A 14,907-nucleotide genomic window follows, 5' to 3' on the forward strand; every position below is an offset into this window, starting at 1 on the left:
AACATCCTCTGTAACCCTCACGACCCCAGTGGCTGCTTGGGTCTGGAAGCCAGCAAGCGACGTTGACTCCAGCCACTGGAGGCCTGAGCATCACAGACTGCAGCTAGAAATGGATCCAGCTTCATTCCATAGTTTGCTGCAGTATTCATCTCTGGCATCCTGGCGTGAGCAGCAACAGCAACAAGGGCCGGTCACAAATGTGGTGACAGAGCCAAGTTTTCCTAAAGGACAGGACAGTTCAGATTCAGGCTCTAATTCCAGCCTAATGCTTGGACAAGCAGGGTAGGCTACTTTGTTTTTCCTTGTCCAACAACTGACTGCAGTCGGAGTTATTCATCTCACATATGGGAATGACTCTTAAATATACATGCTATGTGTTTGTCGGTGTTCTCAGCAGCTAAATCTGAGAAGAGGAAACTTCTGGAATTAGACACTCAATTGAGCTAATGAATGATACTAAATAATAATGATTGCATGGAATTATTGCTTTATTTTTAGCAAAAATAATGTTATAGGTGAACTTATTGCAGAAACAGTGATATCAGCTCTTTCAGTGTCTAGTGCAGTCTGGATGGTGTTTTAAAATAAATAATATTCATAAGTGCTTTGTACACATGTTTCATCAGTGTATTACTAGCAGAACTATTCAGCCAAGTCCTTCTGGGTTTTGGAAAGTTCAGATAAAAAGAACTTGTATCTAAATTACTGAGTTTTGGCTGCAGCATCTGTGAAGTCCCCTGGGCAGACCAGCCAATATCCTGGGATGGAAAAGATAGGATGTGCCCTATGTTTTTTTCTCATTTTTGTGCTCACGTGGGAATAGCTAATTGTATCCTAAGCCTAATAGGGGAGAGGGCATGGGAGAAAGGACAGGGCAGGAGCCCTAAGCCAGCACCATCCAGCTTCTCCTCTTGCTTCTGCTGTGTAGCCTGGGGTGCCTCACATCCCTTTCTTACTTTATTTATTGAGATTATTTTTTTCACTGAGCCTCACTACGTGGCTGGACCGTATCCAATACAGCAAGTCTTGCTTCGTGCTCACCCTCTAGGCATTACTGCTGGCAGAACAGAATAAATGCAGTAGGTGAGCTTAAATGCAAGAGCAAACACATCTTTATGTTGTGGCCAGCAAACTTATTGCAACCATTCCTGCAAGCAAAGTGTACTGTATTTGCTGAGTATTTACCAAAGTGGCTGTGCACTGGGAGATGTTTTTCTTTACCTTGACCTGGAGCAGTGCATGGATGGTGGGGAAGTGTCCCAACATCTCATTAGCATGACGTTGCACTGATAGCAGTGCTACTTGGACCTTTTTATTCTGGACCTCCAGAAACCTCAGGGGTAGCTGTCCTGCTGCAGGTGTTTGGTGTGTTTCTCCATGTAGACAAAACCTAAGGCTCTGTTGTTGTGTGCTTTTCTGCTCCGCACAAGATGAGCAGTGAGCAACGGCTGCTCTCTCTGGCCTTATATTTCAGAGCAGCAGGGAAAGGCAAGCGAGCGTTTTTTTCCGTGGGCGTATGCAGAGGTGCACCACTCCTTTGTTAATATTTAATGCCATTGAGAAGAGTGTTTATGTTACCATAGAAAGATCAGCCTGGCTGTGCTGCAAGGAGAGTTGAAAAGTGAGGGGGTTTGTCTGTTTTTTTTTTTAAGCAATTTCCATGGAAGCTTTTTATTTATTTATTTATTTATTTATTTTCCTGACAAGCTTTCTGCGTACTTCCATTACAGGACTGCATTTAGCTCTTACTGTTTCCTGAGGAGGCAGAAGTTGTTGTTCCTATCAGCTCTGGAGACCTCATGATTTTGCGCTGTCCGTTAAATAGTAGCCTGACTATAATGACAGAGAAAAAATACAATAACGCTCTCCTTTCCAACCTAAACCCTTGCCAAAATACTAAAACGGCTTTAAACAATAGCCAGTCGTGACATAAACCAGTCCTTGAATGGTCTGCCAGAATTCACCTCAAGAAAGTATATCCAAAAATAAACACTAACCTATAAAAAGCCCCACAGACTTAAAGATAGTCTTCCCGTTGTGCTAATTGCTTTCACATCTGGCTCAGAAATGAGGAGCGTATGTGAGTATGGAGAGGCCACCAATAATTCACTTCAGCTAAACGCAAAAGCATGTGCGTAACATTAATCACATAAACCATCCTTTTCTACTCAGCAGATCTCAGATGCTCGAGCTTAATTTTAAACTTGTGTTTAAGTTGCATTGAGATAACAGGGCTGCTTGTGATGTTAATAAACAGCACATGGTTAAATGCTTTCACGGGTGGGATATTTCAAGGCGAACATTGAGAAATGGATTTCACTTTCCTTCTTCTCACCATCGATCATCAGACCTCAGTGATCTCAGCTCTTCACACTCTTCACCTGGCCTCCTCCTGTGAAAGATGTAAGCTTTAGGGGTTGTTGGAAAGTTGCCACTCTGATAAATGACAGGTTAGGCATGGAAATGGAAGGTGCAAAGGAAAATTAGCTGGCCACAGTTTCACAAGGCATTTTCTGTGTGACAAGGATGCCCAAGGACATAACCCCTAACGTGCCCATGTGTGATTGTGCCATACCCCAGCGAAGCAGCAGACATGAATCCCCTGTTCTTCATCATTCTGCCCCTGATGCTGATCCAGCTGCTAAGGAAATCAGCAGGACCTTTCTACAGGCTCATCTGGAGTTTGGAATGGGCCAAAACACATGAGTTCAGCATATATATCAACAAAATTGTTGGGGTGGCATCCAAGCCAAGTAGCACCTCCTAACGCTACTGAAGTGATTCCAGTTATTAAAAAAATGAAAGAGCAAAACTCCTCTCAGGCTCCTGGCAAATTCCACAAACAGCCAGATATGTGATGCTGTGCTCTGCACGGTCTGCTGTGTTCGTATTTTCACCTCTCTTCATGCTGATGTCTAGACCTTTTGTATAACTATAAATCAGCAGGCATATATGACTCTGTCTAGTAATTGTTTGTATATTTATTATTTGTTTGTGTAGTTGATTGAATCTTGTGATAATTTCACACTAGTATGAACAAACCCTTTGCTTGTTGGATGAAATTTAAAGCACATCTTTCTCCAGTGTTGTTGTTTCTCCTGGGTATTGCGATGTGGTCAATACAAAGAGCAAGATCCAGACCTCCCTTCTTAAGCAGACTGTGCATTGAAGAGGCTACGAACAGACTCTTGCTGAAATCACTGGATTTTATTTTCTGCAGTCGCTTGAGCACAACTGAAAACATCCCCGTATTAACTTACTACATTTTCTGAGATTGCAATTACTATGATTACATAAGTTATCTACATCTTAACCTTGTGAATATGCAAAACATTGCCCTGATCAAGCCAAATGAGAATCTGTGGTTTAGTGGTTGTGACTCATCATGAGAGCTCAAGGAGGGATTTGTAGTGATTTATTCATGCCACATTTATAGTTTGGAAAGTTCATTTGTAAGCTACGATGCTTAAACTAAATAATTCACTTACCAATCTACTTACTGATTTCTTTATCAGTTTCTCTCTTCATTAAGAGCCTCATTTTCTGAGGAGAAGCTCACCTAAGTCTGGAGGCAATTTTTTGTGCTTGACATCTCTGGAAACCAAAACTTTATGAGGTTAGATTTTCAGTAGGCCTTGCTGGCCTTGCTAAAGGACTAACGGTAGAGATCATATTTTCAAGACAGCCTGTACTCAGTTTATCATTCATGTGTCCCAGAGCAGTTGGATGTCCAAGTCTGAGCAATCAGTGCATCTTTTGTGGGACACGGAGAGAAATGGGCATTCCAGCAGACCATTTGTCTAATCCTAAGAAAAAATATCTGAGAGACTTCTGGAGAGGCCTGTTTCTCCCCACTGAGTGTAAAGGAAAATGCCTTAGTTTTCAGTGTCTACACTTAGGTGAAGGGAACTGTTTATTATATCCCCGGTGGGCCAAACTGGGTGAAATGAGTTATTACATGTCATGAGTTGATCCTGAGCATCATCTCTCCAGTGATATTTTGTGTGGAGACAGGGGTAGGTCAGCATACGGTGGCCTTTGTGTGTCCAAACAGTGAATCTTGCTGGATTAACTAAATTAAATTTTCAAGGCCTTTAACAAATTTGGTGAAATGTCTTCCTGTAGAGGAGTGTTCATCCCTCAACTCTGAGGCTAGGGCAGGAAGCAGGAGGTGCTCACCCCTGCAAGACCGATGCAGAGCACGTGAAAGGGAAGGGAAGGTTCTACTCCTGCCTTCACAGCATAACAACAAGGGAGTAAATGGCCGGATGTGGCAAGTATTTGGCTTTGCCTCCCCTCACTGCAGCCTGCCCTTGCAGCCTGTCCACTTGCAATATGCAAGGAGCGTCTGAAGAATGAGGCCATAGACCAAAGATCTGAGCAGACCAAGTAGAGGCTTGTTCTTGCTCATTCTCTGGCTCTACCAAAGTGAAACAAGGGCACAGCCCCAACATGAAGAGGAGTCTGCAATGAATATGAGTACTGTGGGAGTCAGAAAAGTACTCCACCACGAAGATGTCCCTTGACTTTACTGATAGTAAACTCAGGATTTTGCTAAAGATGAAAGTCAGGGTGGAAAAGTAGATGTGAATTTTGGCAGAAAAACAAGGTTCTGGAAGAGCAATCACTGACTTCAAGTAAAATGTAAAAATATACACATATAAAAACATAGATATGGATAGATAAGGAATGATTCATTTGGGTAATTGTCTCCAAGATGTGTGCAAGATATTTGGTCTGTTGCACATGCCTTTTTGAAGGCAAGGGGATACATACAACCCACTTCCACCTCAGAGAAGGAAAAGTTTTGTAACACACATTTTTAACAGCCTTTTAACCAGAGCTACAGAGAAGAATCAGGTCTTGTTGTGGCAATCTAATGATGTACTGTATTTCTGTATCTATTTAAGGAAACTGAGGAAGTGACTCAAATTAACTGGAATTAACCACAAATTTGAATTTGGCATTACTACTTATTATTACAGTAGATATTTTTCTGCCAGGGCTTACCTGCCCAACTACAGAGCACAGAGGTGTGACTGCCAGCAAATAGGGAACTGTGCTTTTTAGAAAGTCTAGCCTTTCTTGTTTCTGCGCTGAAAACAGGCATTTAATGCCCATGGACACAACAAGAAGAATCTCAATTGCCTTAAGGGAGCTCATATTAGGTCAGTCACCTGGGTGGTGGCTGTTTCCATGACATGTAGCTATGCATGGTTGACTATGTTTTAGCAACAACAACAACAAAGGCCCCAACAAATGCTGGCATAGCAGGTGATGGGCCAGCCCTGCTTCTGCCTGGGTACAGCCTTGCAAAGGAGCCTTTTTTTCCTGCTCCCCTTCAGAGCTGCTCATGATACGTGGAAATGGGGTCTGGCTAGCTGGTAGCTCTGCCCTGAGTTCAGCACTGGAAAACGGTTGCCAGCTCCAGGGGCTCTGGCCAAAGCTGACTCTTTCTCCTGGCCAACCTGCTCAGCATCCTCCAGGTTAGGTGGCCAAGCTGCATTCTCTGCTCCTGCTGTCCTGTCTCTGGCCCCAGGTGCAGGGAGCTCGGTTAAGGTCCTAACCATCTTTTTCCACTGGCATGTGCAGAGATTAAAGGAGCCCAGCCCCAGGTCACACTTTGAGAGTCCTTGGCCCTCTGTGTTTTACGGTCAACACTTAATTTTTCCTTGAATGCAGGAATCCTTGTAAAACCCTGGAAAGTCTCACGAATTTCCCAGCCAAATGGTGCCTACTTCAGGGCAGTATCTCCAGGCTGCAGTTGCGCATACAGCTTGTTCCTAGAAGCCAGCCTTGGTTTTATAAATACATAAAGAAAATCTCCTTAACCTTAAAGGAGCATAGCCAGGAGCATGCATCTGTGAGTGTCTCTGTCCTTGGGTACACTGGCATAGGACACAGCTCACACGGAAACTACTCATGCAAGAGAGGGGGCATGACTGCCCAAAACATGCATTCAGATGTTACTTTATTCCCATTCCTATGGAACTCTCCAAAGAAAAGGCAGAAAGTAAACTTTTCTGACCATTTATTAAAGTATCTTGTAGTCTGCCCCATTGTTATTCTGATTATTGCAACAGTCAGCATTGCTTTAAAGGAGTTTTTTTTTTTTTTCCCCGATTCTCCACGAATTCATATATCGTTTAAAAATTATTCTGCTAGCGAATGGGCAGTTGATCCCTCTCAGGCAGATGCAGTGTTTATAGGAGAGAGAGCAATATTCTGCAGCAAAGTCAGACTCTGCGATCAGGCAAGGTTATGGTAACATATAGACTCTGATGCTATAAAAGACCCAGATCTGTGTATTTTCAGAAGGGTGACTTATGATCCCCATGTAATGACATATTAATAGCCAGTGAGAATACAGACTTGTGACAGAAAGACTGACGCTTTTTGACAGTAGGTTTTATACTTAGGTAGCTACATATCTGCCTTATAATTGCAGTTTAGTCAGTGAGGGGAACCTGGGCTGATGTGCCAAAAATTGGCAACCCCTGTTAACATCAGCCTCAAATTTTCACCTTGTTTTTTTTGTTGTTGTTGTGTGTTTTTTTTTTAATCTGAGCTCAGTCAGGGTTTTGGAACAAGCTATAATGTCACATGTTGGTCAAAACTGAATATGCACTACCAGCCCTGGGAGTGATTTTACTGTTGTGACTGTAGTTATAACGAAGGGACCTGGTGGAGTTACTTGGACAACTGGAGATAATGCGAATAGGCCACTTAATTCAATATGGTACCTGGAGCATGAGGGATGTCAGGACCACTGTTTTCAGGTGAATACACCTTTAATAGCACATTTAAAAGCCACCTGTTTTTAAATGCTGCAGTTCAGTTTCTATGCTTTCCAACAGGCTGACTTCTCACTGTCCCCAAGTGCTGCTGGCCTCAGCAGAGCTTTCCCCCTGTCCCCTGCATTGGTGTGTGCCCTGGGATGGCTTCCTTTTGGGGTCCCCCCCCCCCAGAGCACATATGAGTGGTTGACAACGTTACCTAATTGTTGCTACTTAATTCAAACAAATACTCCAAAGGCCCTGTGAGCTGCCTACAAGCCTTAGTGGTGTCCCTCAAAGTGCAGTGATTCATTTGAGTAAAATTAGCTCTGGGCACGGATTGAGAGCAGGGTGTAAATGAAGGGCAGGAGCCACGCAAGGATCGCAGAGCAAGAGAGCCCAGCAGGCGAGTGTCTATGTGTGGGTCCACAGTCTTGCCTAAATGCAGAGATGCGACAGACTTAATTGAAATTGCTCTGCCTGGTTTAGTTAAAGAAAAGCAGCCCATGGGCTGAACCTTGGATTTCGATTTGATTAAGCTGATTCTTCACCCAGTTAAAGCAAAATATGTGTTTAAAGTAGAATCTGTGTGCACTAAGCTTTGTGTACACAAAACAGTCTGGCTAAATTATTTTTGTCACATCTTTGGCAATGAAAGCGTGCTTTTCTCATGTCAGCAAGGGGTGTGTGTGTCTATGTGTGTGCCTGTTCCTAGAAAGGAGAAGTGGTGGGCAGAGAGAGACTACATTAGTTAGGAGGTGTAAAAAAATTTGACATTCTCAGTCACAGCTGCAGTAGATGGGTGAAATGAGAAGAAACTCAGAAAGGATCTGAAAAGACAAATATATCAGCCCAAATATTTCATGAAATATTCACATTTCTGACAGTATATCTCTAGCAATAAAATGAACTAAATGAAGACTTTTCCTCCTGGAGAAAGTGGAACATAGAGGTCCTCATGTCAGATCTGGTGTGTGCTTTCAGAAGTTAGAGAAAGACCTTTTCCTTTTCCAAGACTGTTTGAGTGCATGTTGCATATGCTAATAAATAATAGCTGGAGTCTCAGATGGTGGTATACAGTTTCTCTTCAAACAGATGTGCCCAAATACTGTATCTGCCAGAAGCCAGAAAGCTTACATCAAAGTTGCATAAAATAGAGCAGCTGGACCGCTCCTCCTCAAAAGGTGAGGTGACCATCACCAGCATATTTGGTCATGTATTTATAACATCAGTGCAGCCGGACTACCCCAAGCAGGAGACTGGACCGTGCTAACCACTACAGCAGCAACAGGCCTCTCTGCTATCTGTTGTTCTCAGTTCAAAGCCTGAAATAACTAGGAAACCTCACTCTCCTGGAAAACAGTCCCAGTCCCAGAGCACAAGCAAGGACACCGGGCTGCCAGTGGCAGCAGTGGGTTTCCCAGTGATGCCACTAGGTTGCCCAATGGCATCGGTAGGTTGCGCAGTGAGGACACTGGGTTGTCCAAAGATGGGGCTAGGTTACCCAGCAGATGCACTTGATTGCCCAGCAGATGCATGGGGTTGCCCAGCAGGCGCACTAGGCTGGTTGCCCAGTGGGGATACCAGGTTACCCAGCAGTGGTGCTGGGTTGCCCACCATGAGCACCAGGTTTCCCAGGGGGGCACTTGCTTGCTCAGCAGCCACATGGAGTTGCCTGGCAGCAGTGCTGGGTTGCCAAGCATCCCATGCACCCATAGCAACGTTGCTGTGGGCACACACAACCAACGGGGTTTGTGTCACAGAACAGGGGACACCTGGGCCCCGGGACGCCACAGCCACCGCCGAGGCCAGAGCCACCAGTGCAGTGGTGAGTGGCAGCTCTGCCCAGCCCCACCAGCAGCCCCAGGGCCCTGACTCACCAGGGAGCCTGCACACCCAGGAGTGCACCAGGCACCTAGGCACAGACCCACTGCAGCGAATGGCTGCACCCTGTCCGGGTGCCGATCAGTGAGGGCAGGAAACTTGGCTCCAGATATGTTTTTCCTAGTGCTAAGGATGTAGATGTGCTTTAACCAGGAGGGGGGGGGAAGGAGGCAGGCTAAAAAAAGCAGATAGTTTTCCTAGTCCCCAAAATACATAGCATTTCATCCGAATGTGCCCAATGTCATAAAGTGTGTGCTCAAGCAGCCGGGGTGTCCGTCTGCAGTAAGTGCTGCCTGGGGATGGCTTGTCCCCTGCAACCACGCTTGTAGATGCAAATGCAGAGGAGTGTAATCCCTGTGCATTCCCAGGGCTTTTTTTTCTTCTCCTTGACTAAGCCTGTGTGTCCCTATCTGAAAGGGAATAATTTATTTGCAGAGGTGGCAGCCAGGGAAGTTGTCTCCCACTCTCTGAATGCTGTTTCTCAGGTGGAAATATGTGCTGCAGAAACAGGGAGAGCGTGGGTGTTTCTCCCTAGCAGGGACAAAAGGGCGCCAGTAACTGGCGTGTGGGAACCAGCGCACACAGTGGTTTTTGTTGGACCTGAGCGCAAACATTTTGTCCCATGTTCTGCCAAACTGGCTCAGAGGGTCGTGGTTGCAAAAGTTTTTGCTAAATTTGAGGGTGTGAGTTTCCTGCCACTTACCCCAGAGCCTCTGAGGCTGGACCTGATTCAGGGACGAGACTTGATGTCTGCAGCTATGTTGATCCAAAATTGGGTACCAGGGCAGCTCAATGCCAACATGGCCAAAATCAGTTAAGGCTTGAATATAAAGTCCTCAGAGGTCAATGATTTCCCAGATACGAGCTGGGCATTTTCCCCTCTGACTCATCCCTATTTTTCTATGATTTACTTAACTGAAGGACCTGATATTCGTTGTTCATTTATTTAATAGCCAGCACTTTGAGATGTTCATCATCTGGATACATCAAACCATTGCAGGCACCAGTGACTTAAGTCTCTTAGATCACCTGCTCCCATAGATGGATATTTGAACACACGTACAGCCATCCTCAGGGCTGAGTGCAGATCCCAGGGTTTCTCTTCTTGCATTCCGCTGTGAACCGTCCTCATGGACAGGCTTACTCCCCTGCCGTCACCTCTTGAGTCTCTAGTTTTCTCTGGTTTGACTGATCACTTGCATTATTTTATTCTGTCTCATTTGCATTGTTCTTTAGGGTTAAAAAAAATAACAACAACAACAAAAAGAAACCCTAAAACCAAATCTGCCTCGCCTAAAGACCCCATGTCACTGGGGGCCCCCGCGTGGGATTTATCAGTAGTCTGCTCAGATCTGTACCAGCAGCCAGAAATTTTGTGGGTCTCCCTGCACCTAATGAGCTGTGTCATCTGCTCTTCACCTGATGTGGAGCTGATATGGCTCCGGTGAGAGGCGCTGGGCTGTGAGCAGCCTGGCTGACCAATTTGAAGGGCATTGCCCTCGCTATCCGGTGATATCAGCTAGATCACAGTCAGATGCACCCTGTCTTGCTGTCTTATGGCTGTCCCTGAGAAAACGCATTTTCTCATCTCTATTTTCATCCCAGCTGAATGATCACTTACTGAATATTTAATGATATGCTGTGTAGCTTGGGAAAAGGTTGCTGAGCACTCTATGGGTTTCCCACCTATTGCCTTTTAAGCTTTGTAGTAAGAAATCATGAAATATTGTCGTCCCGCCTTTCTGTTGAGAGGGGAGCATTCTTTGTTGCTGAAGTGACTAAAATGAAAGAAATTCTCTTTCCTGAAAAGTTCAAAATTTAAAATATAAACCAGCCTCTTAGCTTGTCTACACATATAAATAGATAAGAATAGCCCAGGAGGAGCAATTAAATCTCTGTTCATGTAATTGCTTTTGTAAGTGCTTTATCCTAGAATAAAAGCGAGCGTATTCCATACAGGACTCTCCCCTCCTCCCCCCTTTTTAAAAGCATACAGTTTATTTTATGCTGTAACAAATAAGATTTACTAGATGCATCATGTCAAATACCAGTCAGGTCCAGGGTTTCTTGTCCTAACATCCTGGCATCCTTTCACTGGGGTTCCTGAGCCAGGTGGGTTGCAAAGGGGATGAGATGGTGCTAGGGGAAGGACATGTCCCTGCCCAGCTGTGGAGCGGTGGAGGCACACGCTCCCAGGCTCTGCACTTCCCGGCACACTGAGCAAGCTGTTGAGTTGGCTGGGAGCAAACTGGGTCCCTAGGGCTAGAGCAGGTGAGGGATGCTGGACTCTGTGGCATAGTAATTAATCAATACGGTTAAATATGGGACCATTTCCCTTAGATAAAATAACTGACTTTGGGAAAATATGATCCTGACTGATAATTCCTTTGACACAGGAGGTTTGGAGATTGAGTGTCTTTCTGCTGCAGGGCTCCTCCCCTTGCTGCCGTGGGCTCCAAGGCTGGTCTCCTCCTGAGCAGTCACCAGGGCTAGTCCACCAGCTGCTGACACTTATGCTCGTCCAGGAACTTCATCAGCACAACGTACCTTTCTGAGAGTTTGTCTGTGGATTATGTGTCATGTATTTTTACTGACTATCTGCATTATATTTCTAATAAGAGTGGATAATGTCCCCAGTCTGAAAAGGCCAATAGCTCCCTCACTACAGGATGCAGTTACTGGTAGCAAAATCTTCCTATGAGCTCATCCCTTTAAGGGTTACTGCAAGGCTGGCAGTTGGGCCATTCTGGAAAGACTTTGTGGGGTATCTCCTTTCCAAGTTTTTTATTATTATTATTTTATCTTGGGTGAGCCATAGACATTTTTCATCCTTTAAAAGTCAAGGGAGATGTTCTCTAAGGGTGAAATGCAAATGAAGATATAGATGATGAGGATAGAATCCTTTGTCCACAGATTGAGTTGGGCTGGTAGCAGCTGTATACCCAAAGAGATGTAGCTCTCAGAGCTGAAAATGGAACATTTAAATACAACATCATATCTGGAATATTCCAAATCAGCACAAACACTAGCCAAAAGGCAAAAACTAACAGCAGAGAATCACCAAGGAAAATTTCACTGGAATGACAAATCTAAGGAGAAGGACAGCATAATATCTGTCATTCTCATTAGCAGCCATGATTTGTTTCTCTCTGCATTTCAAGATCTGACATTAGATGCTAACAACAAAGTCAAATCCTTAAACATACAAATATTTTTTCTCTGTCAGAAGGGATTTTCTTTTCAAAGTTTTAGGCCTGTATGAATAATGTGTGGGTGTTGCATGTATCACTGTTTGTGTTATAAGTTGCATGTGTTTGTGTAAGAAGTAATCTAAATACAGGAGCTTACTAAATTGGATTGTTGTCTTCTCTCTCCTTCTTTTCTGTGCAGGATACATAAGTGAATAACAATTTTCAAGAATGGAGCTTGCTGGCTCTACCTTAACAGCAACTTGTGCCCATCCAAGATCAGCACCTGCTAACCTTCTACCTGCCATCAGTGCCATGGCTTCAAGCTATAAGAATCGGTTTCCTCACTATGCCTTGCCTCAAGGTTTGAGCCTTCCCTGGAGACCTGATGCCTATTACAAAACAGCTAGCATCATTCCAACTTTGGCTCCCTATTCCAAAAGCTCCCAGGGGTTAACCCCCAGCAAGATGCTTCCTTTTGTTTCCAATCGAACAACGCTCTTCACGCGCTACACCCCTGAAGACTGGTACAGGTCCAACCTGACCAACTACAAGGAGTCAGAGACCTCTCGGCACAGTGCAGAGAGACTGAGAGTTGATACTTCAAGAATGATTCAGGATAAAGATCAACAGACAAAGAAAACTCAAGCAGAAAGCACCAAAAATCTGGGTGAACGCGTCAATGATATTGAATTTTGGAAATCTGAGCTCCGCCATGAGCTGGATGAGGTGATTGGAGAGACCAATGCACTTACAGACATGAAGAAGCGACTGGAAAGAGCCTTGGCCGAGACAGAGGGCCCTCTCCAGGTAAGCACTGTTTCTAGCAAGATAAAGCTGTAGCCAATCACTTTAACATCTGTAGCCATTCAAACATCTAATTGAGTTTCCCTGGAGCTCTATACTGTTTAGAAAGTTTTTATTAAGAGACCATTAGTTAAGTTAGTAATAAACAAAGCCCTTGCCATCTGATACATTCCCCATCCCCACATGTTGAACACATCAGAACAGCTTTTGCTTAACCAAATATTTCTTTAAGTGGTATATCCACAAGCCTGTTTCGGGATACAAAAGCCTTACTATGAGGCTCTGATCAGGTCAAGCCTGGAGAAGATCCCTGAATACAGCTGCTAGTACACCATGGACACATGGGCTCCTTCATGCTTATTTAGTGCTGATGTTGAAGTTTGGCTGTTCAGTGTCAGCTAAACCCTGCCCTAGCCATTTTGCTCTAGCGAAGTCCTGGGACGCAGCCCTAGCCCCTGCCCTGTGTGTGGCAATTTCTCCCCAGGGCAAGGGGAGAGGTGTTTTTCCAAAAGGACTCCCAGAGAGGTCTTGCAGCCTCCAGCCAGACCTCAGTGCCAGCTTCCTCTCTTTGCTACTTTGTTCTGGAATACACATCTTTGCCTTTTCTACTGTATCATCCCTGAAGCTGGAGAAACACCCTGGATACACCCAGCCTCAATCCCCAGCCTGGCAAAGTCCTCACTGGAGCAAGAGCCATCCCTGCTGTGGCCAGCTCTGTCCCTCTTTTCCTGTGCCCACCTGTTATTTCTTTTCTCTTACACTAATTGAGATAGAGACTGTTCCTAATGGGCATCCTGTTCCTGCAGCCAGCTGTGTTGTTATTTACCCAACAGGTAGCCCAAGAGTGCTTGCTTCACCGGGAGAAGAGGATGGGGATCGATCTAGTCCATGATGACGTGGAGAAAGAGCTCTTGACAGTAAGCTTTGTCACCAAGCCAGCTAGGAAACAGGGCTGCCAAACCTGCTCAGGGCAGGTTAGGTGAAAGTAGCTCTAATCCATGACCTGTGTTGCCATCATCAGTGTCCTGGGTTGCAAGGGGACTGACACTGCTCCTACGAGCCATTGGCTGGATGGTGGAGTGAGAGAGCAAGGATGTCAGCTGCCCGGCACAGTGATTTCCTGGGGTACACACAGTGCTGGGTTGGCAGTTACTAATAAGCATAATTTCCAAAGAGCTATTGGTTAAGCGAAACACAGACACACAGGGCCTGATCCATGCTACCTTGCATGCTCAGACAAATAATGACCACAACGCAGAAATGTTTGACAAGACAAACTGGTTTAACCCCCAAAACCTGCTGGGCCTGGAGGATGGTGTCTCTCCGCAGAGCCATGTGTCCCCAGTCTCATAGGTAAGACTTGTTCTTGGAAAGGAAGGAAATGACGCATTCCTACCAGAGCAATTCCCACTGAGAAATAGTAGTATGTGCCCGACAGCTTGTCTGTTTTTTCCAAATATATTTGTTGGTCTAATAGAAGATATTACACCTACCCCCAGCTTTGCTTTGCTTGTGCACACAGTCCAGTGTGGCTGCACAGAATGGCCACTACCTGCAGTTACACCATGTATTTTACAGAAATTATAAACACGTGCCTCCTACCTGCTTTAAATTACCAGCAAAAAGAAAGCAAGACAAGAGTTGGCACCAAAGATGGGATTCTAATGCAGAGGATGGTGAAATATAATCACTGCAAAGGCTTTGTGAAAGTAAGAAGGAAATCACAGCCCTTGGGACTGTGAAGCCACTGTTCAGTGAAGATTTTTTTCTTATGAGTCAAGCCTTAAAAAATTAGAAGATGAACCTAAAGGTCATGAGATTCTTAGCAAAATGATCAGAGTTGGTATCTCCTTAATGGCGTTCTGGATTTTAAATGTCTAGGACATATTTAGACCATGCTTTTCAGGTGGTTTTTGCAGACAAGAGGACCTAAAACTTTTCTTTTTGAAGGGCTAATCACCTACCTCGAGTAGCTGGGGCTTCAGAAATTCAGTAAACCTTTGCTAAAATCAAGAGAAACCTGAGAGTGCAACATATGCCTTTTTTCAGTGGAGCCGAATGTTTATTAGAAATGACTGAGGATTTATGTCAAAGCAAAATCCGTCTACTCTCATCCTCTGTGATATCTCCTGGAGAGAAAATATGCTGAGGGCAGAAAGGGTAGATTCTGATCTGGGATGGGCGCATTGAACTACTGCTGATCCAGATAACCACTCTGCCAATTTATCCCAGGTCAGGAGCAGTCCCTGCCC

At 44.8% G+C, this 14,907-nt stretch overlaps 1 protein-coding gene across 1 annotated transcript in view; it reads left to right on the forward strand.

Annotated features, from left to right (window-relative positions):
* Nucleotides 1-14,907, forward strand: part of TEKT3 (tektin 3) — a 74,675-nt gene that overhangs the window by 52,514 nt on the left and 7,254 nt on the right. Inside the window, exons 2-3 of the mRNA XM_062591671.1 lie at nucleotides 12,051-12,658; nucleotides 13,489-13,572. Of these exons, the coding sequence (XP_062447655.1) occupies nucleotides 12,080-12,658; nucleotides 13,489-13,572 (663 nt within the window). The 5' untranslated portion in view covers nucleotides 12,051-12,079. The remainder of the gene's footprint in view (nucleotides 1-12,050; nucleotides 12,659-13,488; nucleotides 13,573-14,907) is intronic.

The sequence above is a fragment of the Rhea pennata genome, chromosome 19 (genome assembly GCF_028389875.1).
Source record: "Rhea pennata isolate bPtePen1 chromosome 19, bPtePen1.pri, whole genome shotgun sequence".
In the NCBI taxonomy this organism is placed as follows: Eukaryota; Metazoa; Chordata; class Aves; order Rheiformes; family Rheidae; genus Rhea; species Rhea pennata.